Genomic DNA, 11,299 nt, shown 5'->3' with positions numbered 1-11,299 from the left:
AACATTTTATTAAATTTAATTATTTTTTCAATTAAATTATTTTTATTGTATTAAAATTAATTATATTTAAAATTCTCTCTCTCTCTCTCTCTCTCTCTCTATATATATATATAGTTAAATAGTTTATTTAAAACAAAAAATACAAATAAAGTTAAAATAAATTAAATGTAAAAGTCCATTACATTAAAATGATGATAGATAGATAGATAGATAGATAGATAGACTTTTTTAGTGCAGTAACTTCTTATCTAAAAGCAATAATCATCCGCTGTACTCTGTGCCTAACAATGCCCTTCAGCTCTGATTATACTGAAAATGCAGCATTAGCACAGCCTCTTGCACCTAACAGCTGAAGTGAGCTATTAGCATGCTCATGTTATAAGAAAACAACAACTTTGGTGCGACTAAAGTCACTAATTTAGATATCAAACTAAAAATGTGTGGCTTATTCACAAACTATATTGTTTTTTTTGTTTTGGAGAAACAAGACCAACTTTTATTTGCATGACACAACATCACTTTCACAAGCCCTTGCAATGCACCATCCCCATTAAAATCAATGTATTTCCAGCGTTCAGCATCAGCTCTAATGCAAATAAACTGCTACGCTCAAGCCACAGAGCCTGCACGTGTGCACACAGCAACCACAAACACAAGTCTTCTTCACGGTTCAATATTCAAGCAGCCTAATTGTCTGAGCTGCACACAGTGTAGTCAGGAGTGACATTAGTAAATGAGATCGGAGGACCGGGCCGCCTGAGAAATTGCCGTCTACGTTCCTGTTACACATTTCTCAGAGTTGTTTTCTAATCATGATGTGAAGTTCTCTCCCACTGAGACAAGAAATAAATACACTTACAAGCTGTTTTTAACTTCTGCTGATTGACTGCTTCTCACAAAGACTATTTCTTTACACTGTTTTGCTGGCGCTTGTTTTGCATTTCAAGTACTAAAATAATTAAAACTAAATAAACTAAAACTAATAAATAAATCATTTGAAGAAACATTTGCTTCTATCGTCCACTCTTAACAGCCACTATGAACTGTATGTTGTATGTACATTCTTCTGTGTTACACAAGTATGGAACGACTTAAGGGCGAGTAAATATTGACAGAATTTCTATCTTTGGGTGAACTATATCTTTAACACCACTATGGTGGACCTCGCATTACAGGAAACATACCTATTCACACATGATCTCACCAGAAGATTCATGAGAACAGTGCAAAACGCTATCCTATCCAATATAACAGCATTCACTTAAAGTGGCATCTATCAGCACTTATCTGTGTCTAATCCTCCACACAGACTGAATTATGAACAGATACTCCTAATGCGTTCCCTTCTTCATCTATATGCATTTAACGGGAACGCTCGGTGACATTTTAATTCGGGTATTCATGTATCTGCCAGAATATCCCAGTTCTGTCATTTTTTAAAACGTATTAAAAGGCATCATTAAACACTCTCCTAATATTCTCTCAGATTTGTCATGTGTTCAGAGTAATCAATAAGGAATTATGTAATGAAAATTCATTATGCTGTCACGTGATTTCAGCAAATAATAAATGAATGGCTTTGTGGGACCTGGGGGATGCACGCTCTGCATATTCAATGCACAATGAGTAAAATAAACAGCATCATAAAAAAGCAAGCTGCTGTTTGTTTCTGAAAAATGTAAGGACTTTCCGTGTCTATTCCAGTTTTTCATAACTGGATAAAAAAAAATGGCAATGGCCTCAATTACACTGGACAAGTTTACTACAAACTACAAGTTTATTATAGTGAACTACAACTAAAACCATTAAAAAACATTTGCACTACTTGAAATAAATGTTACTGAAATTGAATATAATATTTAAAAATACTTATTTTATATTGGCAAGTTGCCAAAGCAAAATTTCTCATTTTCATTTAGTTGATGTATTAAAAGAACTAAAACTGAAATATAAAAAATCTAGAAAAAAAAAGACAAAAATACACAAAATTACTACAAATTAAATTTAATTAATTAATTTAATTAAAAACGGACAATTCAAAAATAAAAATTAATAAAAAAAGAAGGATAGTAAAATCTAGTTATTCATAATGGTGTTTTAAAAAAAAGCCTCAGCTATATTGAATAAGTATGAAATAACAATAAGTAATATTTCCTTAAAAAAAACAATAAATGTTAAATGAAATATAAAAAAAACTTTAAAATGTATACAATTTTTTTTTTATTTCAAATAGTTGCCAACTTGACTTGATGTACTACAAATTAATAAATTAATTAAACAACAACAACAACAAAAAACTTGAGCAAAAACTGCATATACAGTGGGTACGGAAAGTATTCAGACCCCCTCCCACTGTATATATATATATATATATATATATATATATACAGTATATATATATATATATATATATGTATGTGTATGTATGTATGTATAGCACACAACAAATTTACTAAACTAAAATTAAAAACTAAATATATAAAAAAAACTAGTAGTGATTGATTGATTGATTCTAAAATAACATAAAATGATACAGATTGCACCCACAAAGAGCAATTTCTAGCCAATTAAATACAATGTGCATAACTAGAAATGTGTATGTATTTTTTACAATTAATTCCCATTATTTTCCAGGCCATGACATTCCCAGGTTTTCCTGAGTCATGGGAATCCTGCAAGATTCTCTGTGACATTTAGCATCTGGATACTCACCAACTTAAAGGTCAATACTTTATAGGTAATTGGGTCTTCTACAATCTTCTGTAGGTTAGCAGCCACTGGGAAAACACATGTAGAAAAAGATACTGACATTAGAACTGAGCGATATAGCTAAACAAACAATATCTGGATATGCAGTATCTCAGCATTCATGTATTTGCTCTGAAATGCCTTGAAGCAGGGGTCTTGAACTCAAATTGCCCTGAGGGCTACTAGCCTAATTGTGTGTAGCCATGAATTTTAACCACATGCATTAATTGGTGCAGTTATATCATTACTGATGCATGGCCAGATCTTTTCAGAGCAGAGCGACTCATCTGTATACCTAGCATATTGCTCTCAATGTTTAGTGAACTAATGACCCCTGGAATTGTTTCCTTTTGCAATTTTCTCCTTGCAGATGAAGCAGGTATGAGCTCCATTACAAAACCAGAAGCATCACGAGCTGCTGTAATGGTCAGAAGTCATACAGATATATATTAATATTTGTAATTAATATTTATATACTATTTTTTTAATATAAAAATATTAACATAAGAAAATATTTATTAAAACATACATTTAAAAATACCTATTATATTATGTCGACCTTCAATGCAATGTAAGTTACCTTAGACAAGAGTCTGCCAAATGCATAAATATACAGTATATGCAGTATTTAAGGATTAAAATGCACAGCAATCAATTCAAACATATGTTTTTTGTAAATAAAAGCTTTGCATTTCAGGCATACAGGCAAAATAAGACTAACTGATAATACAGGGTTTCTAGAAATAACTTTTACTGTACCTTCTGAGCACACTGCTAAAAACTGATGCTTTTTCTTAGTATTATGTCTTGTTTTCCAATACAAATGTCTAAAGATCCTTTAATCAAAACACATTTTTTTTGAGAAGCAAAATTACATAAGAGGTCTGGTTTTCTAAGAATTTGATCAAGTTGAAGTGAGTTTATGAACAAGAACAAATATGTGCAAATGAGCTCAGAAAAATCTACTTAATTCAAAGGAAAAACAAGTTTTCATATTTCATGTTGTAAGCATAAAATATTTCATGCTTTAAGCATTATAACCAATTTTGTTCAGTTTCTCAGAAAACAAGACTTCATATCTTCATTTTGCATGTTAAGTAAGGCATCTTGATTTAAAATTTTTATATGCAACATTTCTTGCCATAACTATGAATTTAAGACTTTCTGCTCTGATTCAAGACCTTTTAAGATCTTCATTTGTGGAACAGCGAATTAAGACTTCTTAAGATATTTTTAAGGCCCAAAGAAACCCTGTATTACAGATGAACGAGGCAGTGCATAGGAGTTTAATGCACATGCAACTTACCCACAACCACATCATGACCATTGACCAAACCAGCAGAGAAGAGCTCCTGAGAAACTCCATCAGCAGTGTCTGAGGAGAAAAAACAACACAGCATGATATCACAGCAAGAAACCCGTCAGAACACAAAGTCAAAAGCATGTTCTGCCAAACCCACGCACAAAAACATCAACAAACAAGTCGCAATGGCCTGGACTGCACTGAACACGTCAGATCTTGAGCTGGGGGGTGCGACGCCATGCAGCAAACAATGATAGAAAGAAAGCAGAGTTTAGTTGTTTATGGTTTACAACTTCTGCCACTTTAAAATATAATCAACTGATTCGTAGTCAAACTTCAAATGAGTCTCTAGACAGACAGACAGACAATAGATAGATAGATAGATAGACGGACAGACAGACAGACAGACAGAGACAGACAGACAGACGGACAGACGGACAGACGGATAGATAGACAGATGGACAGATGGATAGACGGACAGATAGACAGATGGATAGACGGATAGACAGACAGTCAGACAGATAGACAGCCAGACAGACGGATAAACAGACGGATAGACAGACGGATAGACGGAAAGACGGACGGACAGACGGATAGACGGATAGACAGACAGACAGACAGACAGACAGACAGAAAGACAGATAGACGGATAGACGGACAGACAGACAGACAGACAGACGGACGGATAGACGGACAGACAGACAGACGGACGGACAGACGGATAGACAGAAAGACAAATAGACAGACGGATAGACGGACAGACAGACAGACGGACGGACGGACGGACGGACGGATGGACGGATAGACGGACAGATAGATAGAAGATGTTGATAACATGTTTCTAGCATGATTAGCATGTTTTTAGCATGATTAGCCTGTTATTATCATATTGCTGACATGATTAGCAATTTACAAGCGTGTAGCAAGCATGTTGCTAGCATGTTTCTAGCATGATTAACATGCTACTAGCATGTTGCTAGCATGATTAACAAGTTACTAGCATGTTGTTTGTACTTTCTAGCATGATTAGCATGTCGCTAGGATAGATACATTTCTAGCATGATTAAGATATCGATAGATAGATAGATAGAAATAGTCATATGATAGATAGATTAGATAGATAGATGATAGATAGAAAGATAGATAGATAGATAGATAGATAGATAGAAATAGTCAACAGACAGACAGATAGATAGATAGACAGACGGATAGACGGACAGACGGACAGACGGACAGACAGACAGATAGACAGATAGACAGACAGACGGATAGACGGACAGACAGACAGAAAGACGGATGGGCGGACAGACGGAAGATAGATAGACAGATAGATAGATAGATAGATAGATAGATAGATAGATAGATGGATGGATAGACGGACAGACAGACGGACAGATAGATAGATAGATAGATAGATAGATAGATAGATAGATAGATAGATAGATAGACGGACGGACGGACGGACGGACGGACGGACAGACAGATATCTTTTTTTTAAATATAAACAATCTTTTCATTGAAATTTCAACAAAAAATTAGAACATGAGTACACAAATAGTGAATAAATTAAGATTTTGGGTCAATCTTCTCACAGGCAGAGCTCATCATGAGTCAGAGCAGGAACTAAAGGAACACTGCGAGATCTTTCACGCTGAGTGTCTCTTAAGGTTTCTCTATTGCTAATGCTGCCTTCAAGTCACTCTGGAAAGATCATTTTTATAAGACACAATGAACACCAGCACAATGTCATAATTACCAGTAGGAAACTGGATTTTCTTTGAGCTCTGGCTTACCGAGCTGGAGGCGTTTTGGCACGACAGAATTAAACTGGTATTAATCATAGTCAGTTTTCAGCGTGCACAGTGACTGCACGTTTACTTCATGGGAGAGTCTTCTAGGCTTCATCTACTGTATGTTAAAACCTGGAATAAAGACCTGATCACTGTCTTGACTGAACTTAAACTGGAGTTTGATATGATACTTAATGAAAATTACATTTTAATTTTTGGAGAATGCAAACAAGTTGACTTGCAGTCAATTGATTTGATAAAAACAAAACAAGATTGTTTATTAATTAATTTTCAATCTGGTACGGATGGTAAGGATGTGCTTCCCTTTCCTTTGTTCCCTTCCCTTGTTGCTTGGAAAACTACATTTCCAATCATTCCATGTGGTTGCACAAGAACAATAAATATATACAGTACATAAAGCATGCAAACCTAATGCTCATCCTTTACATTTCATTTTGTTGCACTAGCGCAAAAAAGCTTCAAAATTCAGTCAGCAAGTGAAAAAGAAATTGTGTCCATTTTATTCTGACCAAATTCACATTGTGATCATGTTTCCTGGCCTCGTGAGTGGGAATTTCTCCTGAGGATTTGAAGGCAGCATTATGCTAAGACTGCGGCCGATTTATGATGAGGTGCACTGACCTTGCCCTGGAGTGAATTCAAACCGTATGTCATTCAGCTCCTTCCTTGAGTTCCTGAGGGAAAGATGGAGAGAGAGAGAGAGAGAGAGAGAAAGAGAAGAGATATCTGTGGTGAGAAATGGGTGACCACCTGTCCGTCTGTCTGTAAGAAAGCCAAGTGAGATCACGGCCCATCTGTGCTGTTTCACTGAGCGTGTTTGGAGAGCCTGAAGTACACACACACACACACACAGATACGAGCCACACACGATACAAGCCTCATCTGAGTCCTGTCCTCAGAACTCTCCAGATAATCATTTCGGAAGAAAATTTCTCCCAGCCAGTAAGCAAGCAATCAGTGCCAATATCGGCATGTTTTGTAAACCAGCAGGCTTCTTCTTTAATTACAGAGGTTTGGAGGAGAGGTTTTAAACGAGTGTTCAGGTGGGCTTTTAGGAGGAGCGCTGTGTTCATTTGAGTTGGTTTAATGAAGGAAGGTTTCAATGTACTGTAAGATGATCTGCGGTTAAATGGCATTTCATATCACTCGTGGATCTCTCATCATTTATGTTTTTTCTCTGTTTTAGAGATTAATGTGGTCACTATGTGTATGGACTAGGAGTGAAATGAAAAAACAATGTAACAAAAAAGAAATAAATAAATCACTCTTTTTTTTTTTATTGACAAATTAATAGACATTTAAAACTGCATATTTAATTCGTTTTAAAATGTAGTTAAATAAAAAATACATTAATAAAAGACTTTTACATTTCAAAATACAATGACATTTAAAACTGCCTGTTTAACTCAGTTTCAAAATGTAGTTAGCACAAATTAATAAATACTTCTTAACTGTCACGAATCAGGCCTCTGTGGCTCTCTCCGATGGCCTCCGGAGGGCACCCTCTCCCGAGTACTAACGTTCATGGACTACATTTCCCAGACACCCCGTACCTGGGACTGATTATGGCACAGGTGTTCCCCCTTAGCTTCCCTATTTAAGCAGCGCTCAGACTCTCTATGTTTGCGAAGTCTTGTATTGCCCCGGCTACATTTCTGAGCGTTTATCCCCTATCTTGTCGTCTCTTGTGTATTACCTCGGACTGTTCTTACTAGTGTGATTCTCTGCCGCCTGCCCCGACCCTCGCTCTGCCACTGTTTATTCTCTTGGATTTCCCCTGCTGTACGTGACGCTGTTGACTGAATACTGCCTGTTTTACTCTGCCTGTTATTCTAATAAAAGCTGCAAATGGATCCGCACGCCTCTGACTCAGCGTTACATTAACATTTAAAAATGTCTATTTAATCCATGTTGTTATATAAAATAAATACATATTTCTTTAATTTAATAAGAATTTGCCATTTAAAAATTTAAACTAATAACAAAACATACTTACAGTCGCTGATTTAGAAGCGCCACATTGTCATAGCTGTCACGTTGCACACACACACGAGGGACGAGGAGACGCTTGAGAATATGTTGACAAGACTTTATTTGCACCAAGGAACCAAGGGAGACGAACACAGGAAGACGTTCCACGAAAATAGCCTTTGTGCACAGCCAGCCGTTCAAAAAACTGTCGTCCATAAAATGCGTTGCACAAATTCGAACATCTGGGTTGTGCTGTTCTGTTGTAAATAAATCTTAACCAATGATTCCTAATTGCATCTACTTCCGGAAAGGCCAAATAAAGTGCTTTTGCTTTCGCACTGAAACACACAGCGTCTCCCTGACATGGCTGCATCAACACTACTGCTGTTCCTGAAACCACGCCTTCTTTCTTTGCGTGCACATTTGGGCGGTATTATGCTAATATTTCCACATAGTGAGGTAGATATGTGGGGGCGTGTTAGAACGAGCCGTTTTAGGTAGGCGTGGTTGACTCTTAACTTTTATAAAGAATATCTCTTTGGATTTGAGACTTTAGTATTTGCAACTTTACAGATCTTCTTTATGCACCAAGAGCTTGTAACACTCCAAAGAGAAAGGAAAACTTGAAATCGCATCATATGACCACTTTAATTCACATTTTAAAATGTAGTAAAATAAATTAATATTTTTTACATTTTAAAAAAATTGACATTTAAAACAGTCTATTTAGCTCATATTTTAAAATACTGTTAAATAAAATATTATATTTTTTAATTGACAATTAAAACTGTCTATTTAATTTGTTTTACAATGTAGTTAAATACCACAAATTAATATATTTTGTTTACATTTAAAAGTAGTTAAATAAAATAATAAATAAATTAAAAATACATTTAAAAATAAAATAACATTATACAAATGATGTTTTAAAATATAGTTAAAACATAAATAAATATATTTTTAAATATAAAAATAAAACTATTAAATTAATGTTTTAAATGTAGTTAAATAAAACAATAAAATAGTAAATTAATAAATACTTTTTGTCAAGTGCCATTGAACAGTTTACTCAAAAACAGGCTTTTAACACAATTTAAACAGACTTTAACTTACGACGCAATAAATAGAGTCAAAATGTAAATATATACAAAATATAAGCAAAACAATAATACTTGTTATCGCTGACATCACTACTACTAAAGATGTGATGCCAAATGAAAATCTGAAAACATAATGATTATTTCCCAAAACGGGCCGAGGGACTTTCTAACAGTGGGGTATAATGGCCTGACGGTTGCTGTTGTTTTCTGGAGCGAATCTTCATCATCCTCAGGCTCTCAGTAAACACACCTGGAGCGACTCTACGCTCTGCTTCTTCTCATGTTTATGATAAAGTGCCCCTGTGTATTTGGTGAGATCTGAGCCAGACCTTCACTTTGTTCTCTTCGACATCAAACAGTCTGTTCTGCTTCAGCAACAAGACCTGACAACCTCATAAAAGTTACATTTGCAGAGGAAAGGCAAAGGACACAAATAATATGCACAGGCTGCAGTCATTTAAGCAGAAGAGAATACTGAAGTCACCAGAGCTCGCCATGCTTCACCGGGGGACTGTGTCCAACAGACCGTGCACAGGAAGTGCACACAGCTGACAGGAAGTAAGTGTACACTCTGGGTGAAAAGTGTCATGTCAAGAACATGTCCAGGTCACATTTCATGCAATTTTAAAGCCAATTTCAGCACCGTTTTTAGGTTGTTCTAAAAGTATGGAGCTTAATCATGCTGCCTTCTAAGAAACCTTCTTTTGGGTTTCACATTTATCCTTCGCAAAGAAGACAATCCTATAATGACTGGACTGTGGAAAAATCCACCCACAAAGAAATGAGTGTAGGATTTACTTGGAAACCATTTTCACTCAGAAACTGGTCACTAGTAAATTTCACAATAATTAGAATTAAACGGTAACGAATTGAATTAAACGAAGTTTTTAAGTAGAAAGAGAATATATATATACAGTATATATATATATAACTTTTATGAGGTTCAGCACATAAGTTACATTTATATTGATAGATTTTAATGGTTTGTTCATATAAATATATATATATATCTATTGTATAAATATATATATCTATTTATTTTAACATTAATTTATTTAATATAATATATTAAGATATATGCATATTTAATAATAAAAATCTTTTTAAAAATCTAAAAAATAATAAATTATATTATAATTATTAATTTTTTCTTAGTAAAACAGGGTGATTTGGAAGGTAATTAGACTTTAAGATTTTAATATACAACCAAATAAACAGTGTCAAAATCTACTTAACTATATACAAAATATTAAAAAAAACAACTGTTATTAGTATTATACATATATATTTGTCAGTGTAACAGAATTAAATATTTTGACTATTTCTATACTATTATAGTACTTGTTAATATTTTGTGTTAGTTTTTTTATATTTTCAGTTTTCAATTGTAATTCTGTTATTGTGATTTTCTGTCATTTTTATTAGTTTCTGTTTAATATTTATTATTATCATATAATATTTTTTTGAGCAGTACTATATTTAAATTTCTGTTTTAGCTAGCAATAACAAAACTGTCCTCAATGTCTATAGTGGTTAAAACCCAGATATATATATGTATATCATCTACTACACTATAATGTGCTGTGACAGTGTAATAAAACTTGACATAACCAGTTTGATCCTGATGCTCAACAGAAGACCTGATTCTGCGTTTACTGTACGCATGCAAGTGGTCTGATTTTACGAAAGGTCAAGACTGGATATTAGCGAGCGGTGTGTGCGGGTTCTGCTCCAGAGCTCCAGCTGCGCTATTGAGCCCAGTGGACTTATTTAGCAGATTGACACTTGCATTAGCCTCATTTTCTCTAGTACTAGATTATAATGACAGCAATCATCACTGGTGCTGCTCTCCACCCCTCCGTCTCTCTCCCGCTCTCAAGTAGGTCACTTAACTGATCGTCAGAGGAATGGGATCTTACTCTAGGCGAATATACCAACACCAAATTTAAGAGGTTTCTATAGCAAGTCCCACATTATGATGCATGGTGGGTTGTCAATGGCACGGTGGACCTTGAAGACTAAAAAGGATTTTAAAAAGCTAAACCATCATGCTGGCAGCAATAAATCCGTTATGGAGCTAATAAAAAGTAGTCTGTAGGGGTGTGAATCCTAATCTTGTAATCTTGGTGCGCAGATGGAATACAACTGGATTTTAATGTTTTCTGTTTTTTGTGTATCCTCCTCCTATGCCTTGTTACACTTTTGTCATTTCATTTCATTTTAAGTCTGATATTATCACATTGATATCACTCTACTGCTTTCTACCCACTAGCATCGAAAAATAAATAGTATCTGTTTGTGTGAGTGTGTGTACACACACACACACACACACACACACACACACACACAAACACAAACACACTCTG

The 11,299-nt window shown here is 34.8% G+C and overlaps 1 protein-coding gene across 1 annotated transcript in view; it reads right to left on the bottom strand.

Moving 5' to 3' along the window:
* Positions 1-11,299, bottom strand: part of LOC107674756 (STE20/SPS1-related proline-alanine-rich protein kinase-like) — a 75,042-nt gene that overhangs the window by 2,862 nt on the left and 60,881 nt on the right. The window contains exons 11-13 of the mRNA XM_016468849.1: positions 6,484-6,536; positions 4,055-4,123; positions 2,713-2,777 (exon numbers count right to left, since the gene is read on the bottom strand). Of these exons, the coding sequence (XP_016324335.1) occupies positions 2,713-2,777; positions 4,055-4,123; positions 6,484-6,536 (187 nt within the window). The remainder of the gene's footprint in view (positions 1-2,712; positions 2,778-4,054; positions 4,124-6,483; positions 6,537-11,299) is intronic.

The sequence above is a fragment of the Sinocyclocheilus anshuiensis genome, unplaced genomic scaffold (genome assembly GCF_001515605.1).
Source record: "Sinocyclocheilus anshuiensis isolate Anshui unplaced genomic scaffold, SAMN03320099.WGS_v1.1 scaffold680, whole genome shotgun sequence".
In the NCBI taxonomy this organism is placed as follows: Eukaryota; Metazoa; Chordata; class Actinopteri; order Cypriniformes; family Cyprinidae; genus Sinocyclocheilus; species Sinocyclocheilus anshuiensis.
Note: the sequence above shows the minus strand (reverse complement) of the source record. Positions and strands in the feature narration are given on the sequence as shown.